This window comes from Lissotriton helveticus, chromosome 6, assembly GCF_964261635.1.
Source record: "Lissotriton helveticus chromosome 6, aLisHel1.1, whole genome shotgun sequence".
NCBI classification, from domain to species: Eukaryota; Metazoa; Chordata; class Amphibia; order Caudata; family Salamandridae; genus Lissotriton; species Lissotriton helveticus.
Genome location: NC_136067.1, coordinates 614,758,333 through 614,778,810, shown reverse-complemented (window position 1 = coordinate 614,778,810; position 20,478 = coordinate 614,758,333). Strand labels below are relative to the sequence as shown.

The window sequence follows — 20,478 nt, the reverse complement described above, 5'->3', positions numbered from 1 at the left end:
CTTGCTGTGGCACACAGACTAAGTACAGATGTATTACCTGCTGGCTTCTCTGTTGCTCGTGCCGGTATCCAGATACTATTTCGGAGCTATGATCCGGTCAACGCTGTTCCCCCCTGTGAGAAGTTGGCCTGATATGCAGTGATTACTATTCTAGTGAACACTATGTATCAGTCCAAACAACCCTTATTGATGATTGGTTGTAAGTCAACCTGATAGACCAGCTATCCTAGTAGCATGGATACGAGCAGTCTAAGGCTAAGACTCTAGAGGGCGTGTTAAGCCAGCTGTTTTACCATCACATTACCTCTTGAACACCAAGTGAAAGGACACCACACAAGTTGTTATGAAAATAAACAGATATTTATTTATAACAAGTCTACCCTGAACTCTTTATGAGTCAGGGAGCTAAGCACACAACAAAACTCTTACGAAAATACTTTAAGTCGCACAATTTACACAAATGCCCGAGGGGCACGAAAAACCATATATTACAAAAGTGGAATGCGAATTACTAGCAGGTAAGTAACTATTCTCATAGACTTTAGAATCGCTAGGCCTACAATGCTAAACCTTAAGATTAGAAGCAGGAGGCCTGTGGACGTCGTGTGCAGAGTGGGAACTCTCACGCGTAAGGCGGGAAAAAGTCTATGGAGGCTAGTAAAGAGAAAGTTACTGTTCTCGGGCGAACCCGACTAGGTGGGTCGAAAACGGGAGTGGATCCGAACACTTAGGGTGTTGGACTATGCTGGAGCACCGGAGTACTCAGGTTACCTAGCCCAGGGGCTGCGGCTGCATAGGGTTGAAGTTGCGTCGGAAACCCTCGTTGAAGATCCAGGAGCCTGAAGAAAGAAGTTGCTGGCAGGCGGCCAGTGAAGGAGTTCGTGGTGATCCAAGCCTGGATCAGGGAAGAAGAAACCTGTAAGCAGAGGGGACCAAGTTCTGAATCACTAGCCAGTGATTTGAGTGGGCACCAGGATGGCACCGGACGAAGTCACCTCAGCTAGGTGAGTGGGCGCTGCTGGGCTCTGCAGTCTCTCGGACCAGGAGGCGTTGTCGACGACCAGGATGGAGGTGCGAGCTGTCCCACGAAGGTACTTGCTGTCGACGTCGCTGGACCCAGGATTGGGCAACAAGTCTTGGCAAATGCAAGGCCCACGCGGTGGACCTAAAATGGCGTCTTGAGTGGACCAGGAGGGTCCAGGGTGCTCCTCTTTTGGAGGGGAGCAAGGGCTAGTCTGGAGCAACCAGACCAGCAGTGGTTGTCGTCGTGGAGCGTCGTGAGAGGGTCACTAGCCAACGGGCAAGCGACCTGGACAACGCGGTTAGCAGCAAAGAGCAGAAGGGCCCCACGCAGATCTCGTGGATGCAGGGGGGCTGAACTTCGGTGCTGGAGCTGCTCAGGGTCGGGGCTTCTCTTACCCCAAAGCACTCAGTCGAGGGTCACTCAGCGGTCGTGCTGGACAAGCGTTGTGCAGTTCTGAAGATGGCCGGTCCCTCGAGGTCTCGTCACACCCACGGATCACAGCTGGGCTGATGATGTAGGTTGAGGTCAGAGGTGCCAGGGAAGCCGGTTCTCGTCGTGCTGGAGCAGTCTTGATCCGAAGGAGAGACTGGCAACAAACCGCGATGCTTGGTTGGTGCCTGCTGCTGCAGGGTGACTACTCCTTAGTCACAAGGGAGAAATCTTGAGAAGAAGTCGAGAGTTCCTTTCTTGGAAAGTAGTTTCAGGATTCAAAGATGATCTGATTTGGAAGGGGGCCAGTTCCTACCTTTATCCTGCAAAAAGGGGCTGGCACGCGACTAAGTCCTGCCCTATGGGTGGGACTAGGAGGGGGGTGGTTACACCCCTCTCCTTTGGCGGGCTTTCCCCAGATCAGGGGCTGGAGTGCCCCTGGAACTGGTTCAAGACGGCCTATGCACAGTGAGCACCGGGGTGCCACTTGCAGTCACCTTCCTCTCAAGCCCTGCCTACCTAGAATACACAAAATCCTGTCTGGGACGGTGCTGGCACCGCCCCTGGCAGGAAACCCTTTGTCCTTGCCGCCTGGGCTGGGAGGACTCCCAGCAGCAGGAGGGCAGACTTGTGTCTCGGTGGCAGCATCCATTTTGTGGAGCTAAGGCTCTGTCTGACTTTAACCGGGGTTACAGGTTACATACATGTCGTGTCCCTCTAGAAGGGTGGAATGCTAACCCCGTCGCCAGAATTGGCGAGGGGTTAGTATTCCAATTCGTATGACACCTTACTCGACATGTTTTGATAAAGCGATACCAGAGTTGGCATATAACCGCGAGGATTATAATGCACTTAAGAGTATATGGTATGCGATATCATGGAAACGGCTAAGGGATGGATCCCGAAAGCCGCAGACAGGCTCAGCTCATGCCAGAGCACTATCTCACACGATTCCAAGCACTCTGCCTTCAGGATTGTCAAGGCCTGCCATAGGAGTGACTGATAGGAGATCTGTGTGCCCATTTAGGTTTAGATATAGGAATACTATATCTAAAGCAAAGGGTGATTACACCACCTTGCCCCAGCTGTCGTGCAGCCAGTTGTGTCAGAAATGGATGGCCAGCCAGGGGTGGCATAATACATGCTGCAGCCCCTGGTAGGCCCTGGGTACACCTATGCCCTGGGTACCTAAGGTACACTGTACAGGGACTGATAAGGTGACTCAGTATCCAATTAGATATGTACCTAAGGTACATGGAATCCATTTTACAGAGAGAGAGCAGTAGGCCTGGGGTCCTGAATAGCAGGGCCCCAGGTCAACTAAGTCAGAAAACCAGCAAAACACCAGGCAAAAAGTTGGGGGCAACCATAGTCAGGGATCTACCTTCCTACACCCCCCCCCCCTTATTTAACTTATTCCTATCCATTCTGTTTCTTCTCCCCTCCCTCCCTTGGTTTTTTTTCTCAAAACCTCCCCTCCGTCCAATCTCTCTATTTACTCAACTTATTTATTAAGCCCTCTACAACCAGCTGTCTCTTTCGTGTAGGTCCCTGCCTGTGTTCCCCTCTCTCGTTTGCTTTTTACCGCTCATGCCCCCTAACCACCCGGCAGTATTGTTCCAGCAGCCCGTTCTCCCCACACCCCCTCCGCTCCCCCATATCCAATGACTGTGAATGGATTCTCTCTACACAGTGTATGCAGCCACATCATCCAGGGCACAGGCAGCTCTTGCTGAAACTACAGGCTAGTCCAAACTGTGCCTACAATAAAGTTCCACCAGGAGCCAGCACCAGCTGCTGCTTCCCTCTGTCTAGTGCCTCTCATCGGAGTAACAGTCTCTTAGCACACAGGACGTAGCTCACACACAGGTCTGCTTTAAACATCCCATTCCGTAATACACACTGCTACAAACGCCAGATCGCTTTCAGTTTTGCCATTCAATGCTGCTAAGGGACAGTCATTGCGATGGTTGTCACCAGCTATGGCTAGGAAGAAAAGAGACTTCTGAGGCGAGTAGAAGTCTGTGCACTTTCAAGCATGCAGCACAGATCTTCTGTCCTTTAGTCCAGCGTTATTGCACCACCCGAAACGCTGCTATAACATTCCGGCCTTCACATGATTTTTGGGGAATATTCAGTAGATGTATTCAGCTTGCAGTGTCCATGTTGTACCAGTTATTGTTATGTGCAAAAGAACGTAAGGGCACATAGGTGCAAAGATGACCATCCTTTTGATACGCCTCAGCACACCCGATGTTTTCCGCTCCCCACCCCATGTTGCTTTCTCCGCACTCGCTTCATTACAAAAACACTTTTGCACTTTTTTTTCTTTTCAAGGGGCTCTCTGCAGAGCACCATTCATTGTTGAACATTATTCGATATATTTCAGGCTTTACAGTGCTACTTCTGATGGCAACCTTTATCCATGGTTTAATTACAAGGTGTCTTTGGCATAGCATAATTATTTTAAGTGTGAGTAATCATATTAATACTCCTGTGTTCAACAAATGCCTAACACTACCCTTTAATAAGCCTAAACTGTTTGTCCATACTACCACAAAAAAAGAGGATTTCACATTATTAATGTGAGCCCTGTAAGCCATTAAGGATCATCTGGACTTTCTACATAGTGTATCTCATTTTGGTACACTATATAAAAAGCCACCTTTCTACAACTGCCTTCTCACCTCGCAAGACAAACACCAGCCTCCCATTTTAGACTGCAAGCTGCATGGCTTTTCGCCAAAACAGATACTATAAACCACATAACCCACACAAGATCTTACAACAGATTCTACCCCCGCAATCTCTCTAGTCACAGTGACTAACAAATTGCCCATCCCACTTTACAACCACAAGTATCTTGCACTCTCTCTGCAACACGTTTATTCCTATTCTTTAGTCTCCTATCAATTTGCGCTAGGAAACAATTCCTAACAAGCTTTCAACGCTACCCTAAAAACACACTCTCCAAATGAATGATCACAGTAGCGACTGAACTTTCAGAAGGTGCCCTCCTTGCATTTATCCATTACTTTCCAAAGATTACTTGACTAAAGTGTAAAGACTACTACTTTAATTTTCTATCACATATAAACAAGCACCTCTCACCTTTGTGTGTGCCCACCCAGCATGAAAAGGTCTCATACCTTTCTATGTAACTTTGCTTAGCATTTCTGGTGCAAATGCTTCTGTTTGAATTTTTTTTTTGCAAACACATAAACTAGTAATCTGTTGCAAATATCCCTCTGCAAAGTGCAAAAAGAATAGACTGTTTAGCAGTAAAGTGAAGTGTAAGATGTTTAGTAGAGAGAAACCATTTTATAAACCTGTTCTGTGAACAGGAAACTGAGGGGACTGGTGAATTCAAAGATGAGGCAAAGGGCATGTCTTATCGCTGCTTACTGTAAACATTCTAAAATAATCAAAATCAAATACCTTATGTCAAGTTAGCTACACTGCTGTTGACACAAACTGGATTACTTTTCTTGGACTAGTTAAAACGCCTAGTTCCTTACAAAATTTACTACTGACAGATGGTTAACATACATGTTATAAGGCTATTACCAGGAGGAATAAATCCTTCTGTGAAATTACAGTAGTTAAAATTTGAGCTAAAGAACCATAGATTGAATTCAGGACATTACAAGCAGGTTTTCATGGTTAAATGTCAAAGGATGTTTCAGTAAATATCTGCTGACACAAAGGAGAGCAGCAGCTGAAAACCTGAAATACAGAAACCTATAGTACAACTATTTATATACCGCCTGTCACACTCTAATTTACATTTCTCGCACAGCTGCAGTTGAAGGAGCTCATTTAGTGCATTTATGAAATTACCCAAGCTTTTTGCTAGCACCCAACATGTTCAGTCCAATAGGATTCCCTTTCAAATTTCGAAGATTTGCAAGTTTGGCCCGCTTCTCATAGGTTTTCATGGAGTCAACACGAATAGTTCCTGGTCGAAGCGGTTTAGACTGTGGGAAACAAAAACAATTTAAATATCTGCAGCTTTGCAACTCACACTTAAAAATGCAGGCAAAACAAAATAGACTACAGTACTAAAAATAATCTGGGTACAACAAAAAACAATTACAAGCATAAAAACTGTTAATTTGTTTTTGTCTTTATCTAATGAAAACTAGCTACATTATTAAACTGTAACAGATCAGCTCTTCAATGATAATTTGAAAATTAGCAGTCTGATCAATACTTACACATTTTGTCAGACCACACTCCCATTACGGTCAACTCCGATCTTTACTGAGCTTGAAATTATGGTATAGCGTTTGTGTGGCACAAAGGCATAGTGAAGCACCCGCTTTACTATTTTGAGACGGGGGGTGGTGTAAAATAAACTTGGATTTTATGTTTCTTCCTAAATCTGAATTGTGACTGAGGTCACAAGACAGTACCTGAAGCTAACAAATAACAATAGAATCCGACTTGCTACAGTTGTGAGGTGAGGCCAAGGCACGGCAAAGGAACCCAATATGGTTGCACAGAGCAAGAAGAAGATGAAAAGTGCAAAGTGAATTTAAGTGATGGGCAAAGAGAGTGAGGAGAAAGAGGGATGAACAAATGCAAAGCAGGAAATGACAAGCACTGTCAAAGCCAGTGGGTCGCTTCTATGAGACATATTGGCAATTATTTTTAGCAGCGCTAAACTGAAGCGCAGGTGAAAATGTTTTTAAAAAACATCGCTATGACACAGCCAACTAATCATTTTGTAGGTGCATGTGAATACAAATACTTGCGCCTACAAAATTATGAGCATTTCTCCTTTTTATTTACCAATACGAGACGGAAAAGTAAATATAATGTTATTTTAAATCTTTTCTTACAGCACCAATTCACTTTTTAGATTGAGCCGCAAATGCACTTAATAAAAAAAATGGTGTAGTGGTTTGGGGTAATGGCAACAGATGCAGGGACAGAGCGAAAGATTTAGCGATGGGAGAGGACAGAAGATAACAATGGGGAAGCTCACGGACAAAGAATGGGGAAGTACATGGAGGGTGGGCGCGGAAGCACAGACAATGGATGGCAGAATGGGTTTGATAGGGATGACAGAAAATGGGAGGGATGGGAAAGCACATGGACTACGTAGGGGTATGGAAGCAAGAACAGCAACAGCTGATGAACAAAGAGTAAGTGGACAAACACAGGCGAGAAAGAGTAACGTTAAGTACACGGAGACAGTTGGAAAAAACAAGCACTCTCACCAAAAGCTTAATCAGAAAGAAAGAAGTAGCGCCTGAAAAGGGATTAGTGTAAGGACACAAGAAATCGGGCCATGCTCTATGGAAGGGACAAACACCAGAAGAGGAAGGAAAGGCAATGGAAAGGGACAAATTAGAAGCAAGAAAATAAGAGACAATAAAGCCAACCAATGGTATAACATAGGTGAGTTCTATGTCCACTGTAAGCTAACAATATGTCTCACAACAGAAAGCGTTTGTGAAGTTTTAGTTGAGACCTAAAAATGGACAGAAGGGGGGGCGTGGCTACGAGCCGACCGAGATGGCTGCGTAGCACTGTAGCTCTGTGATCAACGCGGCTCCTTTTTCATTAATCCTGTAGCCCAGCCGATATACATTGCCTTCGGACGCCGGGCCGAAGTGCCGACAGTGTGGGAAGCGGTCCGATCCTACTCCGGGCGACATCAAGGTACGCCAGCCGGAGTGGCGCCGGGGTGCTGTGCCGGGCCCTGAATCATCCGCCGGACACCGTCCTGCCGTGGGTGGACGGTCCGACCGGAAGTGCCCTGAGGTCGGGGAGCCCCGCCGGAAGTTACCGCTGACCAACTGCGGTGCTTTTTGCTGGCTGTCGGGAGCGGGATCGGGGGTGCACCGGCCTGGAGACACCTTTTGCCCGATGGCGCTGCCGCACAGAGGTGAGGAGAGCTGCAGCCCCAGGGATACTGAGCCCCGGGGCCGGGAGGTCTCCCGATTCACGGAGCGAGTGGTGCGCGACGGCGGCGCCTGCCCCTGCCTGTTCCTAGAGTTTGATCCTCCTGTCGGCCTTGCTGGGGGCCCGACACTGAGGCGCAGAGTGACTTGTACGGCACCCCCCCTGAGGTCCGCGTTGCCGTGCCTGGTGAAGGGCTGCGGGCGCTGGAGGGGCCCCGCATTAATCTCGGAGCCCGGGACTTTACAGAGGCTCGGGGTGGGCAGTGCTTCCAAGAGACATTGCGGCCTGAAGGGCGGACAGGGGCGTCTGGCGACCGGCAGTTGATGTGTGGGCCAGCGAACTCCCCACGTGCATTCCTAGCACTGCTGACCTTTATAGCGGTTTGGTGATTCTGAACGGCGACGCCATTTTGCTACAGCCATATCCACTACTGCATCTGCCTACAACCACACTCACCGTTTGTACCACAGCCATATTCACGAGACAGTATACAAGCGCTATGGCGGGACGGGGGCCCAGGCAAACGGCGGCGCAATCCAAGTTGGAGAAGTACGCCTTTGAGAAGAACGCCGTGAAACACCCGGAGGGTCGCACATCTACGGACAAGAGTACGGAGGGAGATGGCTCCAAAAAAGTAACATTGGAGGATCTGATGCAGATGCTCTCCAGCGTCCAGACGACGGTAGGGTCGATCTCGACAGACGTTGGCCTACTAAGGGCAGATCTCCACAAGATGACGGAACGGGTGGCGCAGGTGGAAGTAGTCACCAAATCACTAATGGAGGACACTTCGGAGCTGCAACTTGCGGCAGAACGCATGGAGGCGGTCACCAGAAAACTACAGGAGCGGCTGGACGATCAAGAAGGACGCTCCAGAAGAAACAACGTCCGAATTTTAGGCATTCCAGAGTCGGAGGGCAAGCAATCCATGGATCTATATGTAGAGGACTTAATCAGGACGAAGCTCCAGCCAAAGGGCCTCTCCAATTTTTTCTCTGTCGAAAGAGCGCACAGGGTTCCCGGGGGGATGCCTAAACAGGGAGCGCACCCGCGACCAGTGCTGGCTAGACTCTTCAACTTCCGTGATAGGGATGCCATACTACAAACGGCCAGGGTCTCTGCACCTATCTACGTTCTGAACTCCACTCTTGCCTTCTTCCCTGACTATACGGCCGAGGTGGCCCGGCGACGGAAGACCTTCATCCACATCAAGAAAGCCCTGCGGGCCAAAGAGATACCCTACTCCATGCTTTTCCCGGCGAGACTGCGAATCGTGGATAATCATAAGGCATGGTTCTTCGACACCCCGGAGGCGGCAAGAGACTGGCTGGATGGTTGGAGACGAGTGGAGGCCCCGCGGCGAAATGATAGGGGTCAACGTGGCCACAGGCCGGTCTCTCAAACAGATCACCAGACAACTCAGGGTCACAGCCAGGATCTATTTGCGGAGTCAGGCCTGGAAGACGGGGAACACACCGAAGAGTAGACTCCTGCGATCATGGTCCTTGATCGACTTCCCCTTGAAACATTGACAATGTAAAATTTGCAGTTGCTCCGAGCCGGGCGGAAGAGGCCACTTGGAGCTGCTTGTGAGGTCGCAGAACTACTTACCCCTTACAAGCAAGTACATTGGGTTGGGACCAAGCGCTCTGCTAAGTTGGGGTGGCGGGCGGTTCCAGGCCCGCGTAGCAGGGAGGCAGGGAGGGGGGAGGGGGGGTTTTGTTTCATTGTTCTAGTTTTTGTTAATCGCACCGAAACATGGCATGCTTTACACCACACGAGGGAGACAGGTTTCTGGATAAAGGTACGCAGTGGGGCCCGTCCCCTATTAGCTTTTTCGAAAACAGGCACACATTTAAATGGCAGCACAAGAGATGGGCACACCTGAGGACCTCACACCACATTCTTCTCGCACATCGTCCTTCACAGCCCTCACGTGGAACGTTAGGGGATTGGGCGACAGGGTGAAGAGAGGCCTAGTGCTGCAGTACTTGAAGCGCTGTAGGCCGGCAATAGTCCTATTACAGGAAACCCACCTAGTTGGCTCGGCCTCAAAGGCAATGAATAGATGGGGTTATAAGTTTCTTGCACATGCTGACTTCTCCTCCGGCTCTAGAGGGACAGGGATACTTATTCGGAAAAGTTTTCCAATGGTATGTCAACAGACAAAAATTGATGATCAGGGACGTTTTGCTGCTGCGACGATACAGTGGGAGGGCCGCTTGTATAACTTTGTCTCTGTGTATGTCCCTCCCGGCCTGCACGCCGCAGCACACACGGCCCTTGCTACCTTTCTCCTGTCTTTGCCGACAGCGACACTAGTTATAGGAGAAGACCTCAATGATGTCCTAGACCATGAGATGGACAGACACCCACATAACACAACGGTGCGGGGAGGTGGGCGGCTCGCGGGATTGCTGGACGCTTTGGGACTGACGGCGCTACAGGCACCCCCACGATAGGCAATACACTTACTACTCGGCGACGCACCACTGTCTCTCGCGTATAGACTACGCCTTCAAGGCGTCAAGGAAGTCGACATCCGCCCCAGGGGCATATCTGACCACTCTCCTCTCCAACTTACATACACAAACCACTGCTCCCATAGGAATCGCATCTTTCCCATTCATGCGGGTTACCTGCAGAGCGCTCCTTTGAGAAAAACCCTTTCCAAAACTGCTAAACACTACTTTCAGGAGAACTCAGGCTCCGTGCGCTCCCATGGTACCCTATGGGAAGCGTATAAAACGGTCATACGCGGGCAGGCAATTGCTTCCATTGTCACCCACAGGCGGACCCGGGATCAAGAACTTAGCACCCTTGAAGGGGCTCTTGAGGAGGCCATTGCCGACCAGGAGATCCACCCGTCCCCGGGAGCCGCTCAGATAGTCCGGCTGCGACAGGTTGAGTGGATGTCCTACCAGAGGGAAACGGTGCAGACTACAATTCAGGCCACCCGTCATAGGATATACGAATTAGGCGATAAGGCTGGAAAGATGCTGGCCTGGCTCGATAAAAATGATAGGGCGGGCAGGGTCATTGCACAATTGACCTCGCCCGAGGGCGGTCTGACCTCGGACCCGGGAGCCATTGCCGACTTGCTAGCTGACCACTTTGAAGCGATATATACCCCCCAAGCGACTTACACGACCGAGGAGGCTTACGACTATATTAAAGATCTGACAATCCCTTGCCTCTCGCCTGAGGCGGCACTCCTACTGGATAAAGACATCACTGTGGAGGAGGTACGGGAGGCGACTAACGCACTGGCGTCCGGCAAGGCTCTGGGTCCCAACGGTCTCCCAGTAGAACTGTACAAACACACTGGTTCCATAACTGCCCCACATCTGCTTAAAATGTTCGAAGATAGCCTGCAAACGGGTATGCTGCCTAAAGATCAACGCCTAGCCACGATTGTCCCGATCCACAAACCTGGTAAAGCCCCGGCAGTATGCAGCTCCTACCGTCCCATTTCCTTACTTAACGCTGAACCTAAGATCCTTGCCAAACTGCTCTCACATCGCTTGGCTCCCCACCTTGATACTCTGGTACACCCGGATCAATCGGGCTTTATGCCGATGCGTAACACCTCTCATAATTTGCGCCGTCTACAGGCGGTTCTGGCCCGCCGGGAAGACATACACGAGCCGGCAGTGCTTCTCTCCCTAGACGCCACTATGGCGTTTGACACTGTGGAATGGCCTTATCTATTTGCCGTACTCCGTCACATGGGCTTTGGCCCCAAGTTCTGTGCGTGGGTCAGCCTGCTCTATGCCGGGCCCCTGGCCCAGGTAGCAGTAAATGGCCACGTCTCCAGGGATTTTCCGCTTGGCCGTGGGACGCGGCAGGGCTGCCCGTTGTCCCCCTTGCTGTTCACGCTGATCCTTGAGCCACTAGCAATCTGGATTCGGTGGGAACCTTCCATTAAAGGTATCAGGTGGTCGCCGTCCTGGGAAGATAGGATATCTCTCTATGCGGATGATGTCCTTTACCTCACCTCCCCCAAAAGTAAATCCTGGAAATTCTGAATGTTTGTGAAAAGTTTGGGAGGGTTTCGGGATATAGAATTAATTGGACCAAATCAGTCCTGTACGTCCTCGCCGGCAGCCCGCCTTCCCTCCCAGCGGACTGTCCGCTGCGTTATACGGACACTCCTTTTAAATATTTGGGAATCCAGGTGTCTTCCAACCCAGACGAATTCCACGCCCTGAACTTGAGACCCCCACTGGAAAGGTTTACGCGGGATGTCAAGGTGTGGCGTTCCCTCCCCCTCACCCTCCTTGGCAAGGCCGCACTGTTTAAAATGATGGCATTGCCTCGTTCTCTACCTACTCGAGAACACTCCGTTCCCGATCCCCTCTTCCTACTTCAGAGCCATCGCAGCTGCGGTTTCTACTTTGTTATGGGATGGGAAACCGGCACGAATTGCACAATGCAAACTAGTACGTGATTGGTATGATGGGGGCATATCACTCCCTGATATCGAACTCTATTACTGGGCTGCCCACCTCAAGCAGATTAATATCTGGTTACACGCCCCGCAGACCGAGCCTGCCTTTATGGCGGACAGGCAGAATACCGAGTCCAGGGGACTACTAAGAACCCTTTATAGTCGCCACGTTCCGTCCGACCTCGTCGGTCCGACCCGTCACACGGTCCAACTCTGGTATAGGGCGCATAGACGCCTTCAGTGCGCAGACACTATCACGCAAATGACACCCCTCTGGGACTCACACAGACTAGGCTTCATGGGCAATAGCAAGGGATTCCGGGCATGGGACGCCATAGGCATTTCGGTGGTGGGAGATCTCTGGAGGAAAAACAGCATAGTAGACTTCACTTATCTACAAGCCAAACACGAAATGGCCCAGTCTGAGTATTATAGATATATGCAGATCCGTCACTCACTTATGTCGGTCATCCCGGTTGGTACACAACTGCCAGAGTCCACTCCGTTGGAAGATAGGCTACTAACAGACCATATGTCCCACAAAGCGACGTCCTACACATATAGGAAGCTGATCAACAACCTACCTGACATGTTATCTAAACTGCGACTGTCTTGGGTGGGAGAAATTGGCGACCTTGATGACTCGGAATGGCAGGAGGCACTCTCGTCACCACGAGAATCTGCGATCCCATCCCGACTTAAGCTAGTTCAGTTTAAAATACTGCATCGCACGTACTACACCAGAACGGTCCTTTACAAAATGGGGAGGGCCTCCCACGAATACTGCCTCCGTGGATGTGGGGAGAGAGGGACATTCTTTCACACCATTTGGGACTGTAGCCGGGTGGCCACGTACTGGGCAGGGGTGATGCGAACCATTTCTCAATCCACAACCATTTCGTTAACGCCGGACCCGCGTCGCTGCCTGTTAAACATCTGGGGTGCGGAGGATTTGACTCACCGTCAACAAGATTGGGCCATACTAGGGATATTGGTGGCAAAGCGGAATATTGCCAAGCTATGGGGATCCACCGCACTGCCTACTTTGCGAGACTGGTGTAAGGACATGGATGAAGCGATGGTGGCTGAAAAAGCAGTGTTTGTCCACCGGGGATGCCCCGAAAAATGGGGGCAAATCTGGGGGGCCTGGAACCAATTTAGGGGAGACATATGTGAGCCACCACGAGTTGAACCGGATGAGTGTCTTTCGGATTCACAGGTATGATCTACGGTTTGCATAAGCTAGCATGGAACTCCTTTTGCCTTGATAGACCCCGCACGACTGTTTAGCGGGCTTCTCACTGTGGGATTTGTTTTTTGGTCACAACATCACTGTTACTACAGCTGCAGTCCTGACAGATATATTGTCACCTTCGAGGGACTGAAAGTGATTGCCGTGGATTTAATTTTCTGTGCGGTTTGTTATTTGTTTTAAAAAAGAGAAAAATCTTAGACCTAAGTCATGTCGTATGTTTACTTTCTTACCATCATGCATCACGATGTTTCCGTCCGCCGCCGGACCCCCTGGGTTGTCGGCTTTAAGGCTGTGTGCTCAGTATATTCCGAATTGCTTGTTTTATCGCTGCGGCCAGCCCTGGGGGTTGTGGGCCCTACATTGTGTATCTCTGTGCATGTACAATAAAGGTCTTCAAAAAAAAAAATGGACAGAAAAGGAAAGCAAGAGATAAGTTAGATTGTAAGGAATAAAAGAAAAGTGGAAATGAAAATAGAGAAAGGAAGAAGGAAACGTTCTTTAGGCGAATATTTCCTGGGGGAAGTTTCTTGAAACAACTGGGAGTACACGTTTCACTCACTTTAAGCCAGTCCCAAGATCTAAAGTGGGCTCTATTTTACTATTTTGGAGTCTCACTTGGTGTAGCATGTGTCTTGTACAGGTGTGCCTATGAAGCTCTGTTCATTTCTACTATCATTTGTTGCAAGCAAGGCCTGTTAAGTTTGTATGGATTCATTGACGCTTGTGAGAGGTACTGCTGTATTGTGGCACTCGAGGGGTGCTCCATTTTTGCCGTGCAGAATGTGGTGCTGCATGTGTTTATTGTACTGGTCTATTGATAGAGCTGTACCCTTCAACAGGTCTGTTCAACGGCATTAAAGTAAAACCTTGTACATACTTTTAATTGTACACGTATTGGTGCTTCACAAGTCTGATCCATCTTGGAACCTTTCCATGTACTGGTCAAGATACCGATTGTCAGCAGTGGTATGCTCTTCAGAACTTGATGGTGGGTTATGTCAATTGTATTGAATGTGGAAGACTGCTCCAATGCTTGATGCTCTATACCGAATAAGTTGCACTGCCCAATCACGTATTTTGCACCATAGCTGATAATTAATGGTGCCACCTTTAATGTGATGTTTCTCTTTAGCAGGTAATGTTTAAGTTGTAGGATCATATGCGTACACCAACTGCCCCATGTGTGAAGTGAAGACCCTAGAAGGAGATGCCCTTGGACACAGAAGTTATGGTTGGCAGGATGTGGATCATGTTTAGTAGAGGTTGTCACCTTCTGCTGTATCGTGCATAAAAGGCAGGTGGAAAAGTTTGAGAGTAGTTCTGTGTGGAAAGAAAGGTTAACTCTCTGATTTACCCAAGATGTTAGTGAGTATTTCATATCAATTTTGGAGATAATCCAAGTTCCTCAAGCCTAATAGAAAAGTGCTGAGTAACAGATCATTCTTCAATATATTAGGATTAATGTGGCAGAAGTAATGAGTTTCAGGAGGGCTAGGCCATCAATTTCTCTATTTCTAGTGGGCTAGGGCTGAGTGTTCAGTTGCAGTCGGCAGAATTTTAGAGCTTCAAGATAAATTGGGTTCTGTCATCCGTGCTGTAGCAGGAAAGATTGAAAGTACTCACAATATCCAGGACAGGGCGTCATTAAGCAGTGAATGGTAGGGGTGCAATACCAGTGCTGTGAGTGACGCCTGCGGCTATTATAAATAGTCAAGCTTTAAAGTGGAAGGGTTATTATTTAGAGGTTCTCAGTAGAGAAATAAGACTGCCATTCCTACGCTATTCCATGAATTCCATGGTCTTCAGTGTGACTGACAATGTGGTTTGGCTCAAGTGTCACTGAGAGGCTAAGTAAGAGTGCTGCCATAGTGTGGTGATTGGAGGGGTATCGCAATGGTATTAAGCTGTTCCGACATAGCCTCTGTTGGAATTGTGAGCCCACATCGAAAAAATACTGAGCTACACAAATGACAGCCCTGGTGAGTGCCCTCCAGGCTGGAAGACCATATGGCTACTTGGGAAAAGGGGCTTGATATCTTTTCCCTTCACCACCCAGTGGTGATGTTCATATTGTAGTAGTCACCTGAACAAAAATCATTCATGTTGCACCGCTGAGGGGGTTGCTACAGGTTTGCAAATGTGAGAGCCTGTGCTCTAGTGAGCTACCTGTTGTCCTGCCTACTCACACTTTACGCCTGCTCAGCGGCTAAGGTTAGCTAGAGGTCACTTCTGCTCTCCAGCATATTGACGATCCTTTTTGTATTGCCGACTGCTGATGACAGTTGGCATGTCCTTCAGGTGAAGGAGCTTTGATTGATCATGTGACCAGCTCTCATCAGCGGAGTCAGCAAATCAGACACTCCCGTTATACCATGCCTGGCATGCCCCCAGGACCCTCTATAAAAGGCTTCACAGTTAGAGATTCAAAGATGGTCTTTAAATGTGCACCTACCCTCATCTGACATCACGGTGCAAGCACCCTTGAAAACATTTTAAGATGTTATGAAAATCATTGAGCCCACAAAACTATAACTAAACGCTGCACCCTGGCAGACTATATGGCAGACTATTTCTCGGTCATTAGTCATTGTCCATTTACAACAACGAGCAGTCTAAAATAGACCCAAGAAAAAGGACTTTGACTAAAGACTTGAATATTTTACTGTTCCCTTATTTCACCTATAATGATCCAGCTATTATATCATGCTTTGCAAGATTTCCCAATTATTACACTGGTCTTGTACACTTTACTCTCTGCTGCTGACCCGATGGGCGCATAGCAACAACATTCCTCTGGTTTAGTAAAGGTGAGCTCTTTGGTCCTTTGCATTCTTCACTGGTACAAGTGGTCCCACCAACGTATGGAGTTGGTGCAAATAAACTATTTGTCACCACAATCAATGGCTTTTATTGCCTTACATTTCACATGCATCACTGCTTTAGCTTATAAGAGATAATTTGATGAGGTATTGTTTCAGATCTGCAATTTGCACAGTGTTTGCTTCAGATGAGTTTTGTATAGTCATATCTATTTTAATTAAGTGCACTAAGCCTCCACCTTCCTTTTCACAGAGTCAGGGAAGGTAAAACCCATTACAATAAATACAACACATCTCTAAATAATGTACAAAAAAAACCAATGGTCCTGCTATCCCCTCAAACAGGATTTATCAGGGGTAAACCGGTCTTCTTTAAACCTGCCTTAGAACTTAAATAAAAGAATTGCCCATTTCATTCATAAGATTCAAGAAATTACAATTCCAGTTATATTGGTAGCACTAATAAATAGAAGACTTCTGGCAGAGTGGGCAGGTTGTTTCTCTTTCAAAAACGGGTATGGGTCAACACTTTCGAAAAAAATTCATGCGAGGTACAAGATGCAGATCGTGATTAATTGACGTCTCTCCATCTACACACATTAACAACAAAATATGTGTCCATTTTCCTTGCTGCTCGGAAACTCCTGCATACAAAATCTGGAAAATGAAACCACTGTTTACATTAAAATGGAGTAGGGGTTATCCGGTTCATAAGATTTACCCGTTTCATGTTTGGACTGGTTACTTTTATTGACTTATCTGGGATTTTAGGTGAGATAGGAGATGTTTAAGAGACCACCAAAGTGAACTAAGGAGTTTGTATAAGTTCAAGGTCAATGTTGCAGAATCTAAAATCCTAAATCACGCACACCGGGAGCAGCACACTAGAGCACGCAATGATTTCACATATATTCATGGGTAGACAAAACACATTTCAAGTCCTGACGTGTTAGTTTAATGACTTCAATGGAACCAAACCAAGACTGGAACACCCAAAATAGGAGTACCACAAAAGCCCAAGTCTAGACAAGCATTGAAAATGCAATAGGTCTCGCAGCATTAGAGTTAGTGCTTTTAGAATTGTTTATGGGTTTTTTTTGTAAATCTTTAGCATTTTTGTTTCCTGTAGCCAATGCTAAAGAATTTCAAAAAAAAAAGCCATAAACATTTCTAAAAGCTCTGAAATGCAGTCTGAAATGCTGGATATATATTCAGTACAGATACACTATATTGTTAATGAAGACATAGGATATAATATGTTGTACTGTATACACACAATTAGATGGGAACGTGCTGTGTGTGTCAGCGATTGAAAGAGACTGCACTCAGAGTTGCTGTGCGCATCAGCGAAAAGATTGCAGAGTAGACACGCAATACTTGTACTAAAGTGTTGTGCGATTGTACTGTAGGCACGCAATTTAAAATCCAGCTAAACGCGTCAGCAGAGTTGCTGTGCGCATCAGCGAGTGAACTGTAAACTAGACACGCAGTTTTAAAATCAAGATGTGCGTATCAGCGAAAAGATTGCAGAGTAGACGACCAAATACTTGTACAAAAGTGCTCTGCGTGTCAGCGAAAGAACGTAAAAGTCTGCACTGGGCACTGCTGTGCGAGTCTGCAAGAAAGCATGGAGCTGCTGTGCGCATCAGTGAGTAAACTGTAAAGTAGGCACGCAATTTAAAATCCAACTGTGCGCGTCAGCGCCGCGGAGTTGCTGTGTGCATCAGCGAGTGAACTGTAACTTATACACACAATTTTCCTGCGGCTTTAAGAAGGCAATGTGTTCTTGTACTATGCAACTAGCTCTCATGTAAAAGTGGTGCCGAAGGGTGTGAAGGATGGGGGTGGGCGGGGAGCGTAGGGGTGGCTCGGGCTCCACTTCCCTCATTGTGTGCCAGTGTCAAGGGGCTCGGCGCTGTCATGTGGCCACAGATATATTGCTGCTTTATGGCCGGTTGTATCCTGGGGGCAACGCTGGGGCACGGGGAGTGGGGGAGCAGCGCTCGGTCATTGTCACAGCCTCTGGCTCTGTTCTGTGTTTTGGCTGTTGCTCCACAGATGCGAGATCGCCCTCCCTGCACGCCCCCCAGTCAGCAAGATTTCAATCCTAACATCTGGAGCAGAAGTGTAAGTGGCGAGGGAGGAGGGGGGACTGAAAGGAACTGTTGCATTTGGTTTCACCAAAGCCAGGAAGGAAGCCGCATTAGGCGTTGCGGTGGGGGCAGATTCTGTGGCTCCTGATGCTAGGCGCAAACAATTGGGGAGGTCAAAGGACCACTGAGTGGGGGTCAACGAGACACCGTGGGGTGTATTTTGAGACTGTGTAAAAAGGGGAGCCTCCTGAGGCCGCGACGGAGTCCCCTCGAAGCGCCTGTGTTGTGAGAAAGGGTTTATTGGCCTGTGGGCGCCGAGCGCGGCTTTATCTAAGGAATGCCGGCTTTTGTCGAAATGAAAGGCCAATCCGCCCAAATTCTGGCAGCCGTGAGCGTGCCTGGAAAGGACAGTTGAGGGGCTGGAGTGTACTTCGCTTTCCCAAATATTTATCATTTCAGTGGCTTTTTGCAGAGAGAAGTGGGGCTGGGGGAGGGGGGCGGGGGAGTAGAGGAGAAAGCCAAAGCGGTCAGATGGCTTTTTATTTCCTAAGAACGCTACATCATTCTCTCTAAATGTAATGAAGCAACCCGCAAAAGATGTTTTTTTTAAAGGGTTATTTTATAAATTAGAAGTGTTGTAGAGGGGCGTGCTGGCGATCTCAGCAGCACGGGTCCCCGGACAGGCACAGAAACGATTAAGTCGGTACCTGGAAGTTGCTAGTGGAGTAAATACCCGCACCATATGGAGAGGGAGGGGGGTGGCAGTGTTGAGACTGTGTAAAAAGGGGAGCCTCCTGAGGGCGCGACGGAGTCCCCTCGAAGCGCCTGTGTTGTGAGAAAGGGTTTATTGGCCTGTGGGCGCCGAGCGCGGCTTTATCTAAGGAATGCCGGCTTTTGTCGAAATGAAAGGCCAATCCGCCCAAATTCTGGCAGCCGTGAGCGTGCCTGGAAAGGACAGTTGAGGGGCTGGAGTGTACTTCGCTTTCCCAAATATTTATCATTTCAGTGGCTTTTTGCAGAGAGAAGTGGGGCTGGGGGAGGGGGGCGGGGGAGTAGAGGAGAAAGCCAAAGCGGTCAGATGGCTTTTTATTTCCTAAGAACGCTACATCATTCTCTCTAAATGTAATGAAGCAACCCGCAAAAGATGTTTTTTTTAAAGGGTTATTTTATAAATTAGAAGTGTTGTAGAGGGGCGTGCTGGCGATCTCAGCAGCACGGGTCCCCGGACAGGCACAGAAACGATTAAGTCGGTACCTGGAAGTTGCTAGTGGAGTAAATACCCGCACCATATGGAGAGGGAGGGGGGTGGCAGTGGGAGGGTGATTGATGGGCGGGGCAGTGCTGGGGAAGCCTTTGATGTGGCCTGGCGGCCGTGGAAGCCGGGCCCTTGAAGTGAAGCTAAGCTTCACTTCAAAGGTGTCGGAGGAATGCGGGCGGCTGTGCACGCGCTTTTAAGCTCAATGCACATGCGCATTGAGCTTAAAAGTCACGGGCACTGCAAGGAATCGCCACGATTCCTTGCAAGTTAGATAAAGAGTAGATGAGCCCCTATAGTCTCGCTTGCTCGATGCGCATGCGCATCGACAGGCGAGACCTAAAAAATGGGGTCGAAAACAACACATAAGGCATCCGCCTCAATATAGATTGATTTAACAGGGTTGTTAAGACAGACAAAACACTACAGTGCATTTTCCAAATAGGAAAAATTCGCTTTTTTTTTTTAATGCATCGTACAGAGGTCTCAAAATGTATTGAAACTGCATGATATCTTATTCACTTGCAAGCTGAGAATACGAGATTAACCCTTTAACATGCTCCAGGATGGGGTGCCAGAGGTCCAGCGCGCACAAGATGGAGGCACTAACCAGAGGCTCCTGCAGTCCATATTCACAATGCGGCTTTATCTGGCCCCATCTAGAGTCAATTGCGAGCAGCCCACAATATAGACATTTGCGGTCACCTGCCTGTGCAATTTCAGAGAGAAACGGTGCAGAAAAATCGGAAGAAACTTAGTCCCAGAACTGTGACGTTGAAATGGTGGTCGCCTGAACAACGAACACGCTTGGTGCTGCTGTTTGACTGCTGTGAGTGCTGAAGTAAGGAGCAACTCGGGGATACTCCAGCCTCATTGCAATTCCATGGGAGGTGGGTCGCTGACTGGTGGGGCCTTGGGCCTTTGGCCAGAGGGGCCTGCTTTCGACTGGGTGCGGTGTTGCACTCCGGCGAAGACTATGGGCCGCTGGGACAGAGCACTCCGTTCACTGGGCCTTGCATGGTTTCATGGGCTGCTTCAGTCGCTGGGGGAAATAGCTCGCTAATTTTCGCTCACAGGTGTCAGTGGGTTCTCTTGGAGCCCCGGATCGCCACATCGCAAGCGGTAATGAAGTAAAAACACGCCAGTCGCCGGCATACGTTGAGCCCCTCCCACGCACCTGGCCAGAGCAACCATTAGCAGAGCTTTACATAGCCACTACAAACTACATAGTGTAAGACTC

At 48.5% G+C, this 20,478-nt stretch overlaps 1 protein-coding gene across 1 annotated transcript in view; it reads right to left on the bottom strand.

Moving 5' to 3' along the window:
* SENP6 (SUMO specific peptidase 6) overlaps positions 1-20,478 on the bottom strand; it is a 744,657-nt gene that overhangs the window by 629,768 nt on the left and 94,411 nt on the right. The window contains exon 4 of the mRNA XM_078648082.1: positions 5,294-5,430. Coding sequence (XP_078504208.1) covers positions 5,294-5,430 — 137 coding nt within the window. The remainder of the gene's footprint in view (positions 1-5,293; positions 5,431-20,478) is intronic.